This window comes from Akebia trifoliata, unplaced genomic scaffold, assembly GCF_017979445.1.
Source record: "Akebia trifoliata isolate Shusen 1 unplaced genomic scaffold, ASM1797944v1 Contig01401_ERROPOS500000, whole genome shotgun sequence".
Lineage (NCBI taxonomy): Eukaryota > Viridiplantae > Streptophyta > Magnoliopsida > Ranunculales > Lardizabalaceae > Akebia > Akebia trifoliata.
Genome location: NW_028237691.1, coordinates 157,944 through 182,581, shown reverse-complemented (window position 1 = coordinate 182,581; position 24,638 = coordinate 157,944). Strand labels below are relative to the sequence as shown.

Here is a 24,638-nt window from a genome sequence, read left to right as displayed (position 1 = left end):
CTACTGAGGCAGATGAACCATTGATCATCGAACTCGTAGTTGCAGCAATGAAAGAGTTTATAAGAATGGCCCAACTAAGGAAACCGTTGTGAGTGCATAGTCTTGATCATGCTTATGAGATTCTAAGTGAACATGAGTACATGCAAACATTCCCGAGGGGAATTGGACCAAAACCATTTGGATTGAAGTCAGAAGCTTCTCAAGAAACTACCATTGTTATCATGAATCATATTAACCTTGTTGAGATCCTTATGGATGTAAATCAGTGGTCCACCGTGTTTTTTAGCATTGTTTCAAAAGCAACGACTCTTGAGGTCGTATCAACAGGCTAGCAGAAAATTATAAAGGAGCCCTTCAAGTGATGACAGCAGAATTTCAAGTCCCACCAAAGAGAGTTTTCAATTTTCTTCGCGATGAAAACTTTAGAAGTGAGTGGGACATTATTTCTAATAGCGGTTAACACATATTACTAATGGCAGAGATCTTGGTAACTGTGTCTTTCTACTGCGAGTTAATACTCCAAATTCCAGCCAGAGCAACATGTTGATATTACAAGAGAGTAGCACCGATAAAACGGGCTCTTTTGTAATCTATGCTCCTGTTGATATTGTTGCAATGAACGTGGTTCTAAATGGGGGAGACCCAGACTGTGTAGCACTCCTTCTCCTTGGTTTTGCTATACTCCCCGATGGGCTAACAGTAAATAGAGGTAAAATTACTGAAGCTGGGTCTGGTGGATCTTTATTGACTGTCGCATTCCAGATCTTGGTCGATTCGGTTCCAACTGCAAAACTCTCTCTTGGATTTGTGGCGACTGCTAAAACAACCTCAGTGCTTATACCATTGAAAGGATCAAAGGTATCATTACAAGGGACAATGCATGAATTGGGAAGGTTAATTTATGATAAAGCAAAATCAACAAAAGAAGGCAATGAAGAGGGATTTAAAAAAAAAAAAAAACTTCAAAAACCTTTCGAGTTGCACTCAATTCCAATTTGTTAAAACGCGACTGAAGAAATATCTGAATTTCTAAACTCATCAAAATCTAAGATCTCACACGAGCTCCGCACCATCAAGATCAAAGAATTAATAAGGTAAAACTCTGTCAGACCCCATGCTTGAGTAGCCATTTTCCACAAAAATCTTCAATACAATCGATAATTCAAGATCGCGTTTTTACAGAATTTTTCTGGCCCGTACAAATAGGGGTTTAGTCTATTCTTTGCATGCAATTCCTGCAAAGAAGGGCAGCTGTAGACACCTCAATTTGAACTGGCCACTACTCGAAAGGGCCCAAAAATATCGATTTTCCAAATAAATGGGCCGACGGGCCTTAAGGGCCTAAGTCATTGAAAAATGACATTTTGACCAAACCGAGGCCCCTAAGACCTCTCAATGGTCTAAGAGGCCCACCAAAAGGACTCGGCCTACCCTACGCTTTCCCAATATTCACCGCACCATTCCCAAAATCGAAAATAATGAATTCTCAATAAAATTTACCGACGGGCCTTAAAAAGCCCGATTTGCCAACACGTGGCATCTTTGATCAAACCAATGATTTCAAAAATCACAAAAAATAAATAAAATTAAAAAAACGAGACTTGGGACGCCTACCACACCTATCCCTTCACCGCTCCATCTCCGAATTCGAAACAAACCTAAGCCCACCTAAGGCCCATAAACCCTCAATTCTTCAAAATCTATCTTCCTCATCTTAACCCTAACCTAAACCTAATCCCACACCACCTAAAATCTAAAACTAACCTACACCCTCAAAATCCATTCCAAAATAACCCTCAACCAATCCCTAAAACCCAAAACCATTTCTAAAACTCAAGCCCAACACTACAAAGCCCACAAATCATTAACCATATCCAATTCATTATCCAACCCACAACCCTAACCCATAAATCACAACTCACATCAACCAATCACTCTTTTATCATCAAAAGATGACACATGTCATCACCCCATCTCACCTCCCTCACCCAACTACCTACCCCATTAATTTTCTTTAAACCTCATCTACCCACACATCAACCCATCACCTTTTCTCTCAAATCAAACACATCTACCCACACCCCTAACCTATATCTCTCCTAATCTACCCACATCAACCCATAACATTTTCTCTAAAAAAAATCTAATCTACCCACACCCCTAACCTATACCTCTCCCTAATCTACTCTCATCATTCCCTACAAAACCCACATCTACAACCTAAACCTACACCCATCCTCTCAAGTCAAACACTCAACCTCTCCTATCAACCCATCTCCATCCTTCATCTCTACCTATTTTGACACATGGCATCATCTCCCACACCCTCCCAAAATATCATCAACCACCTTCTTACACAACCCTTCTTTTAATTAAAATCCTATCTCCTCAACTTACTTCACCAATTAATTACTCTCTTACATAATCCCATCCTCTCAACCACTCTCATTTATTTTATTCCATCTAATACTCAACCCAAATAGGTTGAAAGATCCAACCCATTTACCCTTCTTACACAAATGCCCTTCAATCATCTCTAATTTACCCCCACCTTTCTCTTAAACCCCACACCATTCTACCACTTCTCTTCATTCTACCCCATTATATCCCTAAAATAACTCTTCAACATCTATAAATACCCTCATCCTCTTCCCAAAAATTCCCCCAACTTTTCACTACAAAAATTCTCCCCTCCCATTCTTACTAAAAAAAATACTACCAATTCTCTCCCCCAAGTCTCACAAAAAAATTATTATACTCCACTCATCTCTCTCATCATCTCTTCTCAACTCCTTCAATCATACAAAAAGTTAAATTTTTCTAAATCACTAAGAACTCAAAAAAAACTCAAGAAGATTCAAAGAAGAAGAAGGAAAAAAAGAAAAGAAAAGAAAAGAAAATATCGAAGCATCAAGGTGGGTTCAAAGTATACCACCCCCCTCTCTTCTTCTTTACCCTCTCCTCCTCCCTCTTCTATTATCCCCCTCCTTCTCTTTAATTTTATTTTTGGGATGAATGGTCCTCAAGGCATAGGATTATAAGGATCATCCCCTTTAATGGGATGATCCTATAATCAAGCCGAAAGTAAATCCCTATTTAGGGTACAAATGCACACACGTGGCACTTTATTTTTTGCATTTTCTAAAATCAAATGACCGAGTTGAGTTGAGGTTATCACTATTTAGTGAAGAGAAAAGGGTGCCTAACACTTTCCATTTTCTCCAACCGAGCCGCTTATCCCGAATCTCAAGGTTCGATTAGTTCTTATCCACCAAAAGTCACTAAACGCCAAAAATGTCACTTTTTCAAAAAAATGCACATCGGATGACCATTCACACCCACTTACAATATGAATGGTGGCGACTCCTAACCTTAGTAGATGTGGTCATCGTAATGACGAAATCACGTGTCTACAAACATGAAGAAAATGAAGCGAATCAAAAACTAACAATTTTGATTTAAAACTTTTAAACTATAAGATTTCATTCTCATCATGGTCATTTGATTGAGTTACAACCCTCATTGTTGCATCTCTTGGGCATCATTCATTTGGTTCAGAAAAAAAAAATCAAATAGAAACACTAAAAATAGATAATAAAAATTTAATGTTAACCAATCTTCATTGTTGAAATTGATCAAAATAATAATTTTTAGAAGCTTTTTCAATCCTAGATGAAAAAATCTCACGAGTTCCCTTTGTCTTCCTGAATAGGCATGAACGAATGTTATGGATTTTTTTATTATTTTGAAATGGTTAGTTATTATGGTGGATCCAAGTACTAAAATATAATTGGGATCCATCTATCATTTTCTTTTTTTAAGTGGGTGTAGATATCTCAAAAAGTGGGTGCTAATATTGCGACTTCTTGGCAAATTGCAATTGGGATGGACTATCTGCACCCATTTTTTTGCTCATTCACCAACATTACTGCTTTCACCCACCATCCCTATCGATTATCAATTTCCTTCTCCTCGACCTCCTCTTCTTGCTTCTTCTTCTTCTTCTTCTTCTTCTTCTTCGTATCTCTCACTTTCTCATTTTTCTTCTTCTTTGAACCTACATTAGCTTCAACAAGGGTTTCGTGGTACAAAAAGAATTACCTTTAGAACTTGTAAAATAAGTTAGCAATGAACTTGAAAATCTCAATTCAAATGTAATAATCGTTAGAAAATCTCAATAATGAAAAAAAAAAAAAAAAAAATTTCATTCAATAAGTCAATATCAAATTTGTCAATTGATAAGTTCTTATTGAATTGCAATGTAATTTTTTTAGTAGTTTTCTTTCTGATAGAATCTTTCTATCAAAAGAAAATTTTGTTCTTTCGTTAAGTGGTTGTGACGATTAATTTTACGATTTATTGGAAAGGGGGTGAACGAGAGAAAAAAAAAAGAGTGGGTGCAAATAGTACACGCCATTGCAAACAGTACTAATACGAATAAATGTGGGTGACGAGGATGAGCGAATAAATGAAGGTGACAAGTGACAAGGATGAGCACAGCTCAGACGCCCAATTGGGCGACTCAACAACCACTACAGTTCTCTTTTCCCGAGATTCCTCCAACAAATGCCTGCTTTCTTGCCTACCTTTCTTTCCATTTCTTCTCTTTACTCCTCCACTTTATATCTTCTCTCCACTCTTACACATTATATAAACCCTAATCTCTTCTTCTTCCTCACTATTATCTTTTCAGAATTGTTTTTGGGGGAATCGATTAAGTTTTTTCCAATGGTAGCCGATCTAAAGCCCAAGACCGATATTTCTTTCGCTGGAACGTTCGCGTGCAGTGCTTTTGCTGCTTGTGTCGCTGAGGTGATTGATTTGCCTCGCTTTATCTTTAATTCGTATTAATCTGATCATGTTCTTACGAATTTCTTTAATTTTCTGATGTTTGATCTATGGAAGTTTAATCGAGTCTGGCATTTTCTTATTAATTTTTCTGCTCTTCCTTGGATTTACTTTCTCAATTTTTGAGCTCAGTAACCATCCTTTTCAACTTGAAAATGTTAATTTATGTCGTTTGGATCTTAATGATTTGATCCTTCTTCAAACTTCCTCCCAACTTGGCACTCCCACATTACCGCTCTGCTCTCGCAACTGTATCTGGTTTACACACTAGTTTCCAATGTTTGGATTGACATTTTCACCCCAAAACTCCTTTTTTGACAGAAGAAACAGATTCAAGCTGGCCATTAATGTTTGTATTCGATGATAATTGACTAGATGCAATCTGAATGTGTAAACTTATAAGAATTTTTGTTTGCAAAATTTGAAAAACAATATAAAAATATGTATTTAGGGTAGAAGAATGCTCAACATCAGGGTGAGGGTAGGGAAGAAGGCATCCTTGTAAGTCACACCAAGGGGATTTAGTATTGATTTCATATGTTGATCATTTCCATGAATGTGGTCACTGGTCAGGTCACCCTTTAGCCTATATGCCCCCAGGTTACTTTTTGTGTCAAATAAGATGGCGGATCTCAATTCTATGAATGTGTGCTGCATGTGTACGTGTATGTCAAGGGTAGGGAGCATGCTACATGCCTCTTCTGTCATCTGTCCTGGTGTGTCTCTCTTTTGAATTTTATTTTTTTTTATATTTTTATTTATGGTTTTATTTTTATAATTTGGTTACTTGGGTGAATCAGCTATCTTTTTTTTTTGCTCCACATAGGTTTGGTGGAACTTGTTAAATTTTGAAATTTTATGGAATATTATCATGGTCCTGTGAGTTTCAAAAGTGGGGGATTGTGCAACTACTAGTTGCGGTCCAACTGCTGCAAGCCTTGAGTATTTGGGTAGGTTTGCTACCCAGTACAATACTTCGATGCTACTTTGACACACACGAATTCAACTTATGTCAAGGGGTCCCTGTACCCATAGTAGTATCCTTTTCACATTACAAACCGGGCACCTAACGAGGTCAACATGCCATATTGGGTCCATCTCTAGTGCTTCAACACACAACGTTGCTTATATTGTTCTATAATGCCATCTAATAGGGAATTTACCCTGCCTATGTGCATCGAGCGTCCCATGGAAAGGTACACGTATCCCATGAGGTCCGAGCTTGCCAAATCCTTTCACTAGAATCATCCTGAGAAAAGGCACAACCCTGCACCTAAGTGTGTACCAGGTGCGTGCCATGACCTCAAGGTCTATATGGGTGCCACAGTTAGGGTTTTCAATGGATGGATTCGGTCTGGGCTTGGTTGATCCCTAACCAATCCCAAAAGAGGCAAGCTCTACCTTACACCAGGCCTATACCTCTGTCAGGCCTGAGTCAACTAAGCCCTAACACGGCCCTAATGTGTATATGCCAAATGAAATAACTAGAATTCAACCTTTGTAATGAAAAAGATATTCAGCTAACTATATATTACTAATGTATCTATAAGATATAGTAGCAGGCCGGGCCAGGCTAGATTGGGCATTATTAAGCCCTAGTCTGACCTGAATTTGACATGATTGAAAATTATTGAACCCTGGCCCTACCTTTGTAGGCTCAATTTGAAAGCCCTAACACTTGTTTTTTCGGCTTGCGGGCTCAATTGACTCCACTAGTTCTAGTGCAGTTCCCCTGTTTGACATGGTTGTGTCAAAAGTGCTCATTGGAACCTAGGATGACCCCGTCCAGGATCGTCTCAACCCAGCCCTAGGTTGAGCCATGTGATGGGCTATGATGTTGTCCTTGGCCATGGGGTGGGATTGACAAACACCACTCCTTAAAGAGGATGCTATGACTCTTACTCATTTCCAAAATGAAACATTAAAAAGTAAAGGCCAATCATACTTGGCTTTTTTTGCTTCCACAAAAATTTGATTGCAAACTGTTAGTTGTATTGTATTTGTGTTGATGTTGATATTGCCTTGTTGGGTGTATGTGTCCCAGTAATGTAGGCCATGAGGACCTCACTGCTAAATATGCTTATTTTGTCCCTGTTGGGAAAATCTAAGGTCACAGTCCTATAGAGCTTGTTAAAATACCTTGATAAATACACACACATATGTATTGTGTGTGTAGAAAGAGAGAGCAACCAAATGTGACACATATGGAGCTAGAGCCACATGGAGAGGAGTCAACCTTTGTATTTTGGGGGAAGATGGACACATCATAACAACAATAATACGGACTTTTGGGCCTTGTAATATGGAGATTATCTTCACACACATCATAACAAAATACACCCCAATCGGTGGTTATGGAGATTTTGGGCCTTCTATATTTTTTGTTGAAGTTGAGCAAGGACTTTGTGGGAGTTTCATTCCAGGACCTTGTTTTCAGATGGGATTCCCTGTGTGATACTTAGTATTTGTGGGGTGTTGTTCTGCTTTGTATTATTTGTTTTTTCTTTCTTTTTTCATTTGTATGGGGGCTCCTCAGCCTCCTTTTTCCTTGTTATTAATAATATCTTAACACTTATAAAAAAACAATAATGTGGACTATGATTCTTGGTGAGGAGAATATCCTTTCCAAAAATCAGTCATTGACTCATCAACATTTGGGTCCCATGAGTGTTATTTTATTGTGTTGAATTTGGTGTCTTAGTATCACAAGATCTACTACCTCAACTTTTCAGGTTTTGCCTTTTAAACCTGAACTTATATTTAGTTACTTAAAATTTAATTCTGATTCTATTTATAGAAAATTAGGGCAACATGAATTCATAACCAACAGTACTCAGTGAGATTTCTGGAGTTCAGGAAGCTTGAACTGTAGTATGATTCTCCATGTGTTGTGATTATTCAACGCTCTTGTGAAAACCTATTATTGGAAAGAGAACTTAGCCAGCCCCTTAAATTCAACCTGAGTCTTATTCTAGTCCTAGTCAAGAAAATGGCTTTTGTGACTGTTACATTGGTTCTCTAAATGCTCTGACCACTGACAGAACCAATTATATTCCCTGTCAATTGATTCTCACATCTTCAATTGAACAAATGTTTCTTTGTATTTATGAAATACTTTTTATTTTGGTCTATTTTTTTGCCCTGTGGAATTCATGCAGATTTGTACTATTCCATTGGACACTGCTAAAGTTAGGCTTCAGCTTCAAAAGAAAGCAGCAGGGGATGGAGTGGCTATACCTAAATACAGAGGCCTGTTGGGTACCGTTGCTACTATCGCCCGGGAAGAAGGTCTCTCCGCACTTTGGAAAGGCATTATACCAGGATTACATCGTCAGTGCATCTATGGAGGGTTACGCATTGGTTTATATGAACCCGTGAGTTTGAATTTTTCTTTTTATGGATTTACTTATTTTTCTGTATTTTTTTCAAGTAATTGGGTTATATATATATTTTTTCTCTATGCTCAATGATTACTTGATGCATATGCGTATATTCTATATTGGATAGGTTAAAGGCCTCTATGTTGGCCCTGATTTTGTAGGAGATGTTCCTTTGTCGAAGAAAATACTTGCTGCATTTACAACAGGTCATTTTACATTTTTGTGATTATTTCAGTAATGTTTGGCTTTTATAATAGGAATTTGTTCAAATATATCATGTTCCTTTTTTTTTTTTTCTCAACGTTTAGAGAATTTAAATTGTCAATTTCTTGTTTTTCCCTAGTTTAAAACAAGCGTTAAAATAGAAATCATTACTTTGTGTCTTGGCATCAAACAGGTGCTCTAGCAATTGCTGTGGCTAACCCAACTGATCTTGTAAAAGTTCGACTTCAAGCAGAAGGCAAATTGCCACCTGGGGTGCCAAGGAAGTATTCTGGGGCATTAAATGCTTATTCCACCATTGTCAAACAGGTTATATATCTAACCGTTTTTTTATTTGGGGTGTGTTGTGTTGGGGGGGGGGGGGGGGGGGGTTGGTGCGGAGATTGTTTATTGTTTTGATCGGGCTAGTCAATTTGATCACAAATTTAGGAAGGATTTGGGGCTCTGTGGACTGGACTTGGACCTAACGTAGCACGAAATGCTATTATAAATGCAGCTGAGCTTGCTAGTTACGATCAAGTGAAGCAGGTAAAATATAATATTTGAGTCTCATTGATGGGTTCTTCTTGTTCTTTAAAGTCTAACATGTACACTTTAATACTTATTGCATTGCAATTTCAAATTCTTTTTATCCCTTTGCAGACAATTTTGAAAATTCCAGGGTTCACAGATAATGTTCTTACACATCTCCTAGCTGGTTTGGGGGCAGGATTTTTCGCTGTCTGTATTGGCTCCCCAGTCGATGTGGTAAGCTTTCTTCATTTTATCTCTTCAAAATCAAGTAAATATAGTATTTGGTAATATGGTGACCCTATAATCACTTGGTTAGCCATCGTCTTACTATGGCGTAATTCATAACTTTCTACATAATGGTAAAATCAAGTGAGAAAATGGTTTAGCTAAATCTGTTTGTTGTTCATGGGCAGTTAAACTTGGTTAATCCAGAAAAAACTATTTATCATATGATCTGTGAAATGAGGTTCCATTTTTAATTCGAGTCTGCAACTGAATTACAAGAGAAATAGGGTTTGGACGTATTGATTGATTATATTTGAACACGGATTGTGACTTGCAAAAGTAGTCATATATTAGCATGGCAACTTCATGCTATTGACGTGCAATGTTGTGCTACCTGGATTTTCCTCCCCATATTTGTTTGTGAGATGCAAATTATTGAAGATTCTGCTTCTCATATCTTATTGATTTAGCATGTAGTAGTTCATAGGCTCAAGAAGGGTACATGAATGTGATAAACTTCAATACATTCTTGAACTTTATAACATTTAACAAAGTACTTGGCCATTGTCAGGCTTTCAAAAGGTTGCTTAGAAAGTGCGAGCTAGCACTTTCTATGTTGGTTAAATTCTGTGTGTGTTGATACTATGACATGGGTTGAAAACCTGCCTTCACCTCCTAATTTCTAAATACTAACCCTCTTGCTTATTAAAGAAAAAGTTGTTTAATTCGTCATAGGCACATCATCAAACATTGCACTTCTTGCCACTTTCCTAGGTTGTCAATTGGATTCTGTCCCATTTTCCTACTTAGGTCTTCCATTAGGTGTGGCGTAAAAAAATAAGATCATTTCGGACCCAATCATTGAGTGCATATGGAGGAGAATTGGGTCGTGGAAATTTAAGTACCTCGAAATGAGGGAAAATGACTGATATTAAAAGCATTCTATCGAGCATCTTAATATTCTTTTTTATCTTTATTATCATGCCTAGAAGTGTAGAAATGCTAATTGGGAAGTTACTCTGTGATTTTCTATGGAATGATAAGGATGGAAAAAAGCAGTTTCCGCATGGTGAGGTGGAGTCAAATTTGTCTCCCCTAAAAGAATGGGAGTTTGGGCATTAGAAAATTAGATCAATGAACATAACACTTGTAGGAAAATGGTTGTGGAAGTTGGGAGACGAAAGAAATGACTTGTGGAGGTAGGTCATCAACACAAAAAATGCAGGGTGGTTGATTTGGTTTTGAAAATGGGCCATTGACATCCTCGTATGAGTGTGGCTATTGAAAGGAATTTATAGGATTTTGCTTGAAATTCAAAAAATAATAATGTTCAAAGTGGAGAAGGAGGCGAGGGTAAAGATTTTTGGAAAACTAATGGTGTGAAGCTTCACCCCTTGGATCACATTTTTCAAATTTATTTTTAATGTCTCAAAAAGAAAAATGTTCAATTAACAACTTCATGGTTCAGTCACAAGATCAAAATTAATGATTGAAAGGTTCAATAGATTGCTAGTTTAATTGATTATATATCTCATATCCATATTGACCTTATGGTGGAAGACAAATGGGATTGGAAAATTTGCAATGATAAAGTGTTTTTGTAAGTTCTTTATATATATCTATTGTTTTTTCTTCACATTTATCCTTTATAGATATTGCAATTTGGGGACCAAAAGTTCCATCTAAGATATCATTCTTTATTTGGTTAGCAGCTCTGATAAAAACTCACTATGGATCAAATTATAGCAAGGGGAATTGCTTTGGTCAACCTAGGTATGATGGATATTGGATACAGTCTTTGCTTCCAGGATTAGGATTAGTTGGGTTAGAGGTGGTTTTATGTTTTCATTGGTATGCTAGAGTAGTCAAAGGCATTAGATGACACAAAGGCAACACCTAAACAAAGTCTAGGCAAAGCCTTAGACAAATTTGTTTCTTCATTAATTTATTCATAGAAATAGTATATAAAATTTAATGGAAAAAAGTAATGAAGCACATACCCATAGGTCGTGTAATACGACCAAAAGGATTATCAATTATGCAACTTGATAAGTGATTACTGTTAAAATTTTCTTTTTTATTCAGTTGAATGCTCTTTAAGTAAAGAAAATTCACTTACAAACAACTGTCATTTTTTTCCCCGTTCTGACATTGAGAAGCAACCATAAAGTATAGCAAATGAAAACGTATCAAAATATTGAAGAGGGAGAGGTGGAATAAAAAGTGAGCATCGTTTGTATACTTTACAAATAGATCGTTTCTATACTGGATAGAGATTATGTGCCAAAAAAGATATATATTTTCTAGAGCAACACTGATGAAAAAAGAGAGAATGGTGTTTTGAAGGGAGCAAGAGGGTTGTTTTTGTATTGAACACAGCTCCTTGTGATTATAGAAAAAGTGTACGGCAACTAGACCTTTAAAACTTGATGGCTAGGGTTCCAAAGCATGAATAAAGCAGAGAATAGGTAATTAGATAACGTGCATGCTGAGAGGTTATGTTTGTGTAGAAAATAAATTATAATAACCACTAAGTTTCGTGCTAATGCTTAGATGCATCTAGGTAGCTGCGTCATGATTAAAGCCTGCCTAGGGGCTGGCCTCGGTGCTAGGGATTCGGACTGGTCGTGGCAGTTGCCTGGGTGAAGCTTTTACTACATTGCTTTATAGGGAGTATTTTGTTAATAGATGAGTCAAAGAGAGACTCTCTTATCATATTTTAGACAGTTTTGTTTAAGTAGTATCCTAGCTGCACTATGAAATCATGCCATTGAGATTTTGGTGGATAATAATAGAAGATGTGGCTCTGGACAGAATTGAATGGAGAATAAATGATAATGAAATCTCTCTTATTAATATATGGTAAAAAAAATTGTAGCACAGTGTTCACAGCTATGTTAGTAGAAGGAAATGTTCCTATTATATTTCTGGTCATTAGTTCACGTATGATGAAGTCTACTTGTCTTAGGCCGAATTCTTATTTAGATGTTCTTTAGTAAGTGAATTACTTCCATATTTGCTTGTCTATTTGTTAAAAAGTTGCTGTTAACTTTCTTTATTTGATGAAGAAAGCATTGGAAATTTTTTTACATGCTTTTTTGTTCGTTGCAGGTGAAGTCTAGAATGATGGGAGAGACGGTCTACAAAAGCACACTCGATTGTTTCATCAAGACTTTGAAAAATGAAGTGCGTTCATTTTCACTTTCACGCAATTGACACTCCTTTTTCAATTATATACTCATGTTTCCAAAGTTATGCTCTAATCATTTTTTTATGACAATTATGCTCTAATCTTAATTATAACTGAAGAATACTTCAAAGTCGAAAACTAGCCCAATTGTCTCCTCAGGATTTTGTCCATGTTTTAAGAACATGGTAAAGAGTTACTTGCACAACCCTGTTTTTTTTTTTTTTCCCCCGGAAGGTAATAGGGGGTATTTAGCGGACCCCCAGTTGACAAAAGAAGGTTACAATTTTACATAGGATTTTCCCAAGGCGTCCTCATTTACAATGGTAAGAAGCTGAGTAGGGAACTCAGAAGGAGACAAGTTGAATTTTGAAAGGATTGAAACCATGACACCAGGAAGTCTGCAGCATTGTTTGTCTCTCTATAGATGAACGTGAATCTGACCTCTTGAAAAGAACTTGAGATCTCCTTGATAGTGTTGATCATTCTCCTTGCATACCAAGGCATTACTGCTTGACCCGAGATAAATTGGACAGCAACACACAACTTGTTAACTTGTAAGGAAATAGCCAACTTCAGTCCTTGAATAACCCGAAGGTCATGCATTAGAACTTTGTCTCCCATAATGCAGCTAACATGAGATGCTAGAGGAGACCCTTGCTCATCCCTTACAATGCCCTCCTGACCCACATAGAGCCCTCTAAGAGATCCATCCATATTAAGAGTGTACCAACCCCAAGGAGGCTTTTTCCACTGGCACCTAATACACTCCTTGTGGTAGAAAGCCACATTAATCACCCAAGAGTCAAAAAATTGCCTAGAATAAGGCATGTCTTCAACCTTTAACCTTAAGCAAGAGAATCTCATTCAAACACAAATAGTGATTAGTCTTTCCACCTGAGTAGCTGGCAGGTATTCATTCTGGAAGATTCTCCTGCATCTTTCTGTCCATATGTGGTAAATGAAGGCACAAAAGCTGCTTCTTTTAAACTCAATGGCTAGGTCATTACTCTTCCAATTTCTTGTAATCCACTCTATTTTGGAGTCCCACTCTATTTTGAAGTCCCACGAGGAAGGAGCTCTTGAATTAAGGGATCTTTTGAGAACGTTGATCCAAATCTGTTTGGTGAAGTGACATGAGCAGAAGAGATGGTCTCTATTTTCTTCATTTGCGCAACAATAGACACGAGGCCTGATTAAGCTTCTCTCTCCTAACTAACCAATCTCACTAAAGCATGACCAGGAGATAAAACGGTGCTTGGGGATCACTTTGTTGCTCCAAACAATCGTGGCCCAATCCTTGCTGTACACACCTGTTATCATAAGGCGTTAATGTTGTGAAGTTCTGTTTCACATAAAAGTGAGCTTCAGCCCACCTTTTTGTTGTAAACTCTTCTGATCTTGACAGTGTGGTCTACACATACCTAAGGTTCTGGTTCTATCAAGTTCTTATTGGTATTCCGGTTATTGTAATTTTGATTTGCATATCTATTCAATAATATAGTGCAAGGGCTTCATCGGAAAATAAATTGGCTTTACAAAAGAAAAATTGATAAAACGAACAACTCTACAAGGAATTGATCTATATAAATGTCATACAGTGACTGACTTTGGTTTTTTTGTTTTGTAGGGACCCCTTGCTTTCTATAAAGGGTTCATTCCAAATTTTGGTCGGCTCGGCTCATGGAATGTGATCATGTTTCTGACTCTAGAGCAGGTAAAATTTTTAAATTACTTGTGCATTCCAAATCCCTCAATTTGACTGAACTAACTAGTGATTTTCATTCATGGCTGCCTGTTTACTTTTGGGTGACTCAGAAATATCTAGGCAGTCTGGTGAATATTTGTGATAAGTTCCATTGGTGCTAACTGCTATGCTGGACCTTGGTCTTCTCTTATAGACTAATGAGAAATTACCTAAATACCCTCATCTTCAACATGTAGACAAAAAACTGTTAGACTTTTCTTTCCCAAAACATCGTCATCTTCAACCTCTTGGGTAAAAAAAAAATCCCCCATCATTTTCAACTTTGAGAGGTAGGATTGTTGGAGAAGCACAAGATGGAATTTTGGGAAGAAAAATTGAGGGTCTGTCTACAAGGGGGAGTTCAAAGCGAGGTTGGCAATAATAGATTGAAAATGAGGTTGAGTAGTTTAAAAATAACTTACCATAGGTGGAAGAGCTAACTTGAGGTTGACAGAATTTGGGTAGCAAAAGCAATGGTTTTTGGCTAAAGGTTGAAAATGAGGGCTTTCAAGTCATGTTTCATTGGTCTATAACAGAAGACTTAGGACACGTTATCAATTTGAAATCATAGGGGGCTTATCTTAAGTGCTCACCAGTTTTTTTCTTTGTTACTTTTCCTTTAAAAAAAAAAAAAATTTATATTAACTATTTTTCTCCATCTCATTGCAGGCTAAGAAGTTCATTACAAGGGAAGCATAACATTAGATTACATATGCCCAAAGTTTTATGGGGTGGTGGTAGACATGCATCGTTACATTTGCTGGGGGACTCGCTCCAAAAAAACACAACTTAAAAACTAGAGAATAAAAATCTTCCCCCCATTGTCATTGTTATTCTTACTTTCTTCATTGATAGGCTTATGTCATAGAAATAGCTGGAGAGGTTTCAGACAATTTGGTCCAACGCATCATCATCCACCACATTTACCCTTTCCCCTGTTTTGGGAATGGTGGTGTTGATTATTTGATTTGGGGCTTATTTGAAATCATAGTAACCATTGAAATCATTTGAATTAAATTATTAAGCTGATTCATGATAAACTGGGATTTTAAGATAATTATTCGAAACTTTTGTTAGCTTTAATATGAAACATTTTTCTTCTTGCATGTTAATCTGAAAGACTGGACTATCAGGTTTCGATCAAATTGTGATTTAAAGGGTCAAGGTGAGAGAATTCTCAAGGCCCAGAAACAGTGGTTTCAGGAAAAGAAAATGAAGCAAAAGCTTATTTAGGTGGTCATCATTGCAGATGACAAGCAGGGAGAGATCTACTAGGTTAAACTTGAGTTATTGATTCGGTATTGGATCCTCAACACTCCCTAGTACTAAAGCAATGACAAACTCATGGACATGGCAACCAAGTTAGGATTCATTCAGAGAGATCCACAAATACTTGAAAAATAAAAATTGGGAAAATTTTGGAGATGGTGCAAATGATATTTTTTTTATTTCATCCCAAAAACGCATTATCTTCAGCCTCCCTAAAGCCCCTAAATTATGTTTTTGAGATTTGAAGATTGAAGAAGATAGATTTTTGACATTGAAGAGAAAGGGTGAGGGAGGCAATTAATGGGCAACATCACAATTAATTCGTTGATTTGCTGATTTAATTGTCTGGTCTCTTATCAGGAGAGGTTTTTTTTTTCTTCCCCGAATTTTATGACATCTCTTGACACAAAAAAAAGGGGTCGGTGGATCATGCAATCTGAGGAAGGAACTTTTTATACATCCTTACTACAGTAAGAACAAGTGCAATTCCTTTCACCTCTCCTCACGTGTTGTACTACCTACAATCGGTCTACAAACTCTAGAATTTGAACAAATTCGAACCCCACCAAGAGCAACTTCAACCAGTCTCTAAATCTTCAGTGATCTAGAGAAAGCCCTATAAAAGAACACTCCACGTCTCTAGCTCAATTTTCACCTTATTTTAATGTCTGTTTTATCTCTCTTTTTTTTTTTTTTTTTTTAAGAACAAAATTAGAACAAGATTAGAAATGTGGGTTGGATTTGATCTAATGAATGTCAAACTATTCAATGTAGAATAGGGCATGCAAATTGATCTTCTATAAATCATTCTGATGATTACAACCATTTCCATGGTTTCTTTCTATATATGGTCAACCAGTAGAACTCAAGAGAATAATTTCTAACCCTAAACGATCAAACTATCAGGTTCTTGTTTTTCAAAAAAAATTTATCTTAAAAAGTAACCCTAAAGATTGATCTCGAAAAAATTTTATTTTAAAAAATAACCCCAAAGACTGATCATTGATCAATGATCCACTAGAAAGCGGATTTTATTGTGTTGTTTTGAGGCCATTTCTGGTTTACATATCAATTTGTAAAAGAGTAAGTTGTTTGGGGTAGGAGATGTGAATGCTATTCATTTGATGGCTACAACCTTGGATTATGAGTATAATATTTTACCCACATCTTATTAGGGTTTACTGTTGGGAGCTCCCTACAATAGTATCAAAATTTGGGAAGGAGTGATTAAGAGATTGGAGAAAAGGTTGAGCACGTGGAAGGTCAATTATCTATCTAAAGGAGGAAAAGTAACCTTGATAAAAAGCACCTTAACGAGTATCCCAATTTACTTTCTCTCCTTGCTCACACTTACTAAGTCCGTTGAAATCAGATTAAAAAGACTTATGAGAAATTTCTTGTGAAATGACAGGAATGATAGAAGAAAATATCACCCGATTAGATAGAAGGCTATTTGCATACCCAAGAAGAACGGGTGGTTGGGGATTAGGGGTTTTAGACTAGCTAATAGAATGCTTTTAGGGAAATGACTTTGAAGGTTCGGTGAGGAACGAGAAGAATAACAAGGTATTTAATAGTAAGATGAGAAGCTCTCACAACGGATTCTTGGAGATCATGGGCTTTTTGTACCTTTGGTCAAAACAAAACATAGAGTTTGCAAGGATTACTTTTGATGACTTTATTTTTAGATAAAACTCTTTATGTAATCATTGATGTTTAGTCTTTCTTTATTTTGTTGCTCTTTGAGAGGTTTCTTCAGCCTCCTTGTACTTTGTTCTTCCTTTTTTCATTAATATATTACACTTATAAATAAAAATAAAAAAAATGCAAAAATTATATATATATATATATATATATATAATGAGATTAAAAACATTTTGGATGCTTCTTATGTGAAATTTTGCAGATGTAAGGTATAATGGACTTTTTATTAAAAAATAAATAAAAATAAATACTTCTTATGTTGTTGTTTTTTAACCTATTGGGTTACCACTAAATTAAATTGCCTCTTTAAAAGAACTTGTTCTGTGAGGAACAAGAAGAATAATAGGGTATTTAATAGTAAAATGAGAAGCTCTCACGACGGGTTCTTGGAGATCATGGGCTTTTTGTACCTTTGGTCAAAATAAAACATTTAGTTTGCGAGGATTACTTTTGATGACTTTGTTTTTAGATAGAACTCTTTAAGTAATCATTGATGTTTTAACCTTTCTTTATTTTGTTGCTCTTTGAGAGGTTTCCTCAGCCTCCTTGTACTTTGTTCTTCCTTTTTTCATCAATATATTACACTTATCAAAAAAAAAAGAGTAAAAATTAAAAATATTTATATATATATATTTAAAATGAGGTTAAAAACATTTTGGATGCTTCTTATGTGAAATTTTGCAGATATAAGGTATAATGGACTTTTTATTAAAATAAAAATAAAAATAAAACATACTTCTTATGTTTGTTGTTTTTTAAACTATTGGGTTACCACTAAGCTAAATTGCCTCTTTAAAAGAACTTATTCTGTGACACTTCAAAACTAACAAACCCAACTCCACCAACCATCACTCCCGCCAAAAGAAACTGCCTCTAAGTCAGCTGTAACTCCCCCCAATGCGTCTTACCTCTTAAAACACCAAATTCAAAAGCAAAACCCACTAAACCAAACCAAAGATTGAAAGAATTCAGACCGAAAACTGCTCCTCTCTCTCTTCTCAAGAACACAAAAATGTCTTTCTCCTTCAACAATCTCTATCTCTTCTACTTTCTCTCGTTCTCTCTCCTCACAACCTCTCAATCTTCACAACTTCCATCCATTGGTGTCACTTACACTCATTCTCGCAACCCTCAAAGAGTCATCTCCACTCTCCAATCCCTCAAAATTTCCCACGTCAGACTCCCAAAATCTGACCCACAGCTCATTCGCTCCTTCTCTTACACTGGCATCTCTCTCCTACTCTCCATCCCTAACTCCTTAATCCCTCAAATCTCATCAAACCAATCCAAAGCTCTCCAATGGCTCAACTACCACATCGTTCCTTTCTACCCACGAACTCGCATCTCCGCTATTTCTGTGGGAAATGACACCCTTGATTCCTCTCCCGAACTCTCAAATTGCCTTCTACCTGCAATCAGAAATGTCTACAAAGCACTTCGTGAGCTCGGGATTAACAAGATTTCGGTCTCCACCACTTTCTCCTTCATCAGTGTGATCACCACTGCATTTCCTCCCTCTTCTGCAGAATTTCAAGAATCCGTAGCCGATTCTTTGATGAAACCGCTTCTTGATTTCCTGTCAACAACCAAGTCCCCCTTTTTCATCAATCTTTATCCCTACAACATGTACCGATCCAACTTTGAGATCCCAATTGGGTATGCTTTATTCCAAGAACAACCATTCAATTTTCTAGACGATCGAACAACGGGTTTACGTTATCGGAACCTCTTTGACGTGATGGTTGATGCTGTATTGACTGCGATGACTGTGGCTGGCTATGAAGATGTTCCAGTAATTGTGACTGAGACAGGATGGCCAAGTAATAGAGGAGAAGAAATGGGAGAGAGCAAGATGTATGCAGAGATGTACTACAAGGGATTAATTCGGCATTTGGGATCAGGTCTTGGAACACCATTGCGAAGAGATGGAGTTGCAGAGACGTATATATTTGAGTTGTTGGATGATGAAGGATCATCAGATTCGAAAGACCATTGGGGGATTCTTTATCCTAATATGACTCAGAAATACCAGCTCGATTTCTCGGTATCTGCTAGAGCTGATGATGATGGTCTCGGGGTGGTGTGGTTTTGTTTGATGGTGCTCATCTTGTTTTTTCAGTGGCAATGACAAGATTTTCTTAGAATAATTCAGGTTTTCTTAGATTCTTAGAAGTTACATTCAAATATTATGTTAATGTGCTTAATGCTTTCAAGGGGAAAGTTTAGTATTAGATCTTGCAATTTGGCTCTATTAATTCATTTCTTTTTTTCCTCAATTGTATATGGACCGGTGTGAGTTTGGTGTAAATTCATCACAACAATCATATTGTAAGTGATGTGTGAAGTCCAGTGAGACCAGCACCTTATGGGAGCCTTGAATTTGAGTTTTCATCGTCTCAATTGGCCTACCTACCATCCATCCCCCTATAGGGATTTTGGTGGATCTATAAACAAACATTCAAATCAAATTTAATAGTGACTTAAAAAGTTGTTAGATTTGATAATTTTCTATATATCCAAATAATTGTTCTTTGGTTTATAGCTTTAACGAAGAGAATAGCTAAATACCTTGGGATTATTGGGCCTGCCCGCCATAAACGCATTTTTTTTTTTTTTTAATGTTTAATGAGAATAGAAATTTACGTTTAAATTAACTGATTTTCTATAGGAATGCTGTTATGATGACTTGTCCATGTGGTGTTGTTTAACATCCCTAGGATTCAAGAGAACCAGAAACACATGTTCTTTTTCCAGAAAGACTCGAGGAAATGTTATAACTTTGGATAGAAACAAAAAACAATAAAGATGATATGATATTGGTTCGTATCATATCAATCCGCAGCCTAACTCAATTTGGTTTCACAAAAAATCTTGAAATAACTTACCTAATTGGTTTTCCACATTTCTAGGCATACTAAACAAGAAGAGAAAGTAGATCAGAATGCTAGACAAAACACTTTTAAAAAGAGTCAATTTGCCACCCTTGGATAAAAACCTAGATTTACAAGAACCAAGATGCCTACCACTCCCTCGATGACTGGATCCCAAATGGCTTTGCCCGTATAGAGCACCCCAAGAAGCAAACCTAGGTGCGATGTTCAGAACAATCCAACTTCACACCCAAGGATCACTGTCAAACAGTCAACTTTAATGGGATATCCCACCTCAAAAAACTTACTCTTAGCGGGATTAATAGCCAATCCTGAGATTGGCGTGGTCATATGCTTTCTCAAGATCAATCTTGCAAATTATATTAGAATTTCCAAAGCTCACCCTAAAATCGATACTCACTAACAATCAAGACCTCATCCAGGTTTGTTGTCCCTTGACAAAGACCTTTCCAAATTGAGTACAGGGTAAAATACATGGTAAAACATGAACACATGGTAAAACACAAACAGCTGATAATACTAATACAAGTAGGAACATAAAGGGTCCCTACCAGTGTCTAAACAACTAATAATTAATTAATGTAACTACCTATAAAAAAAATCAATGTAACCATACCAAGTAAACTGTAACTAGCCGGGCAATGCCTAGAAACATTAATAAAATGTCAACGTAACAGTGGCACAACATGAGGAGAGTGCATGGCATATTCATGGATCAAGATTTGGGTAAAAAATGAAAAACAATCATTAAACAAAACAAGATCTGAACTGGATGGTTCCCACAATTGGCCATCATGTACTAACTGGCTTCAAAAGTACAATATGCACACAGTAATACAGTATTAAAAACACAACTCTGGCCTTTAAAATGAGTGCTTAAGCCAGAAAGACCAGTAGTTAATGAATCAAATCTGTCTCCTCTGTTTTCTGTTCCTCTCACTTGTTACGGAAAGTGGTTCCAGTACAGGCACTTGTCAGGTACAACTAAAAGTAGGTGCTCATAGATATAAACAATAGAAATGAAAGATATACTAGAATATGATCTAATCATGAACAATAATGCACCCTTAGGAGATTACCATGATGATCCAGAACATAAAACAAGCCAAAGGAAGTCCTGAAAAGAATGTCCAAGTTCCCATCCCCGTCCAAATCAGTCACAGTTGGAGAAGAATATATGTAGGCACGGAAGTTTGCGGTATCTGTACTTAGATCTAGTGGTGTTGTCCACTTAACTTGCTTTGTGTCAAGATTAAAAACTACAATAGCACCTGCTACGTATTTCCCAATATCTATACCACCCAGTTCTGATAAGTGTTCTGGGTTGTCATAGTACCTGTCAACTTACAAACCAGTCCATTAATTTAAGATCAGTTAGAAAGAGAGCGCAATCTTTATTTATATTATTATCAATACCCAACATAATTTTTGAAAGAAAATTGCAGTAAAAAATAAGACAGAACCTGAAGGATTGCACCATAATAGTGAAAATTGAAACTTTAAAGAAAAACGGATTGACTTCTAAAACCGATGGACAACTGCACGTAGCGCATGTCCTTTTGATATAGCACGCTAATTGTAAGTGTAAAAGGAGGTTGCCCAGGATTATATGACAAAGTGAACTATTTTAATTGTAACATGTAATTTAGAAATGAACCAAGAAAAAAAAAACTCTGAAAAGTTACAAAACATTAACTTTTGAAATATAAATCAATGTGGCACCCAAAAACACCATCGGGTGCCACATGTATGTAAACCATAAAACTTTATGAACTCCCCCCCCCCCCCCCCCCCCCGGAAAAAAAAAATTTTGAATGAAGAGATTATTTTACAGTTGGATTTAAATTTAAATCTGGGAGTTTGGTGGCCATCCATTATCTAACTCAAGATCTGGCCCAAAAAAAACATTTTTTTTTCAAACCCAATCTAGACCACCAACAAGAGGGCAGAGGTGTCATTTGGACCAACAGGGAAGTTCACGTGACCCAAATGTGGACCTCAGTCCAGGCTCTACATGGTCCCTCGGTTCATGCAACCTTTTCCCACATATATATTATTAGATAGATAGATATAAGAAATGATAAATTTATTCGGTTATTGTCAATAGAACTTACTCATGATCAAAGAAGTAGGACACGGCAACCACCATTTCTGAAATACCATCATTGTCAATGTCTGCTATAACCTAGGACAACCAAAGAATTATGGGTTAGCTGGAAGATACCCCATTGCATTATTTGTTCCTTCCATCATCCACAACTTAAAAATAACAAAATACCATCAAATATTCAACAAAACAATGCTGCATAAAAATATTCAACTTACTGGAGTGCACAAGATGTGCGAGTCAATATTCACATAATCCTCCACTTTCTCATGTTCCTCTTCCTTCCATTCCTCATCTCCCCACATGGATTCATCAACATAGTCATCATAATCATAATTATATTCATCAACTAGCTCACCAATATCACGGAATAACTCAAAAGATTTATCAGCCTCAGCTTCCAAACCTTCATCATTTTCCACAGTTGCACCATGAACATCCTCATTGGTTTTATTATTAACATCAGACTCAGAACCACCACTCTGTATCCCTTTTGAATCAGTATCTTCAAGAAGCTGCCTTCCAGAATTCGTTACATTCTCTGTTTTGACGGTCCGTCTGAGCGAGCATCCTCAGTGGAATTGCCCATAGTTGTTGGTAACTTAATATTCCCTTCTGCTTGACTAGCATTCAGTTACCCCGCATTCTCTGGCTGCGGAATATTCACCGAGGAGCTAAGGTTCCCTCCACTTGATGAAGAAATTGAAGAGTTTGATCCAGGTGTACTTCCATTCATTTCTACAAAGATTCATTGAAATTGAAAACTTCAGTATTTTTTTTATGATATCTGAGATTGAGAATTTCATGCGGAGAAACAGAAAAGTGTTACAGAACATTCCAGATAAACAGAAAAGCCTAATTAAATTTCTTTGCATGTATCTAAGTTTTAAGAACTTGGACGAATTGAAAAAAAAAAAAAACAAAGAGTTGATCTTGCAACTACTGTTTGTATGCTTGTGACCAACACCTTTAATTGTAAAAGGAAAACTGATAAATAGATATGTTTCGTGTGCCAAGTGCAATACATTCTTGACAGCCATTTCATGTAGATCTTCTTGAAACATATAATTACTTACCAAACATTGATTTAATCTCAGCAGCCTCTTGAATAAGTAAGTCATCCTCGACATCAGGATGAGATCTGTCTACAGGAACTGAATGAATCACCACCCTAGTGACAAAATGGAGGTTCGGGAGTAATTTGGCAAGAGAAAGCTTCGGAAAAAGTCAGTCAAAGCAGATTAAGTTGGGAAAACATCCGTAAACTAAAATATAAAAATAATTTTTGTAAGTTTAAAATGTAAAAAAATATGTATTTTCATATATTAAATAATAAAATAATAGCTAAAAATTCTTAAAATAAAAATAAACTGTGATTTCTTTTAAAAATCATCCATTAAATCGTGATTTTTTCTAAAACGTCACGATTTTTTGAAAAAATCAAGATTTAATTGACAACTATTACAATCGTGATTTAATTGTGATTTTTTTCACTATAAGCACCACCAACAAAATTATTATACACCAATTAGTTAGATAATCACCTGAAAAATAGCACTTCACCATTGTAGGTAGCCAACACTACTTCTCTCACACCATCGTTATCAATATCAAATAAGAGAGGACTTGAATGAACAGTTGATTGGTGGAAGGCAGGCTACCCTGTTAAGTCAAAAAAGACATGAAAGTAAAATGATAATTGTACTAGTTAATTTTCAGAACCAACTTAAAACCAATCAAGAAATATCAAATTATGCCTGGCATTTTATCTCCATCGGATCCTTCTAGCACTTCCAAGTAGTGAACAAAGGATGGCACCACTATATCAAGCTTCCCATCACTGAAATCTCAAAATAGTTATCTTTATCAATAAAAGTACCAAACTGCCAACTATATTTGTAATTTGTATCAAAAAATAAAATAAATGAGAACAAAGAGACAAGAATCAAAATACATATAACAAACTGATGTAGGACTATGAACTAACTAAAATGATGGTTCTGAGATTACAAAAAAATTATCAAGGATAATGAATTTTATAAGATACCAGATTCTACCACAAAGAAATAAGAAAAGTCTAATAAATAGCTAACAAATAATTCTAGACAATGTCTTAAATCCCACCGATCTGAATTTAAAATATTAAATTGAGAGATCTTATGAAAGGTAGAACTTCCAACTAGCCTAGGGTATTAGTCTAACAATATCTAAGAAGATCTAGAAAATTAAAGTTCCTAAGGTTAGATCTAGAGTTGGAATAAGATTAGATTAATAAAAATAAGGATTTTAGGATGGTCTAATCCTGCTATAAATTATTGGACAGTAAATAGGGATGATTTTGTGGTTGATTTAGGTCAACTAGATAAGAGTTTTTGGATTGGTTTGAGCTATACAACAACATTGTAGTTTTGCGAGGGGTTTTGGTAGGTTCAAGTATGTGTAGGATATTTAAAAGGATGTGGGTAAGGACTTACCTAGGGTTTAGTAACAAAAAAAGATGAAAATAAGATAAAAAGAAAAAGAAAATTAGACTATACCTGTAAAC

General features: G+C 36.3%; 2 protein-coding genes and 1 pseudogene across 3 annotated transcripts; 2 read left to right on the top strand and 1 right to left on the bottom strand.

The window, feature by feature from the left end:
* The first annotated feature begins 4,451 nt into the window (after positions 1-4,451).
* On the top strand, positions 4,452-14,955 carry LOC147380436 (mitochondrial uncoupling protein 1-like). The gene is made up of 9 exons (XM_086431705.1): positions 4,452-4,812; positions 8,007-8,222; positions 8,356-8,434; positions 8,626-8,759; positions 8,880-8,978; positions 9,093-9,197; positions 12,300-12,374; positions 14,006-14,092; positions 14,792-14,955. Exons 1-9 carry the CDS (start codon positions 4,567-4,569, stop codon positions 14,819-14,821), a joined length of 1,071 nt encoding a protein of 356 aa, XP_086287831.1. The 5' UTR covers positions 4,452-4,566; the 3' UTR covers positions 14,822-14,955.
* Positions 14,956-17,852: 2,897 nt separating this feature from the next.
* Positions 17,853-19,307, top strand: LOC147380435 (glucan endo-1,3-beta-glucosidase 13-like). Its single transcript, XM_086431713.1, has one exon. The coding sequence runs from the start codon at positions 18,108-18,110 to the stop codon at positions 19,221-19,223; it is 1,116 nt and encodes a 371-aa protein (XP_086287839.1). The 5' UTR covers positions 17,853-18,107; the 3' UTR covers positions 19,224-19,307.
* A 1,400-nt stretch (positions 19,308-20,707) lies between these two features.
* Positions 20,708-22,724, bottom strand: LOC147380434 (protein DEFECTIVE IN EXINE FORMATION 1 pseudogene; annotated as a pseudogene). Its single transcript, XR_015175318.1, has 3 exons — positions 22,312-22,724; positions 22,101-22,171; positions 20,708-21,322 (listed from the first exon to the last, which is right to left on the bottom strand). The product of XR_015175318.1 is annotated as a protein DEFECTIVE IN EXINE FORMATION 1 pseudogene (transcript).
* Between the last annotated feature and the right edge of the window lie 1,914 nt (positions 22,725-24,638).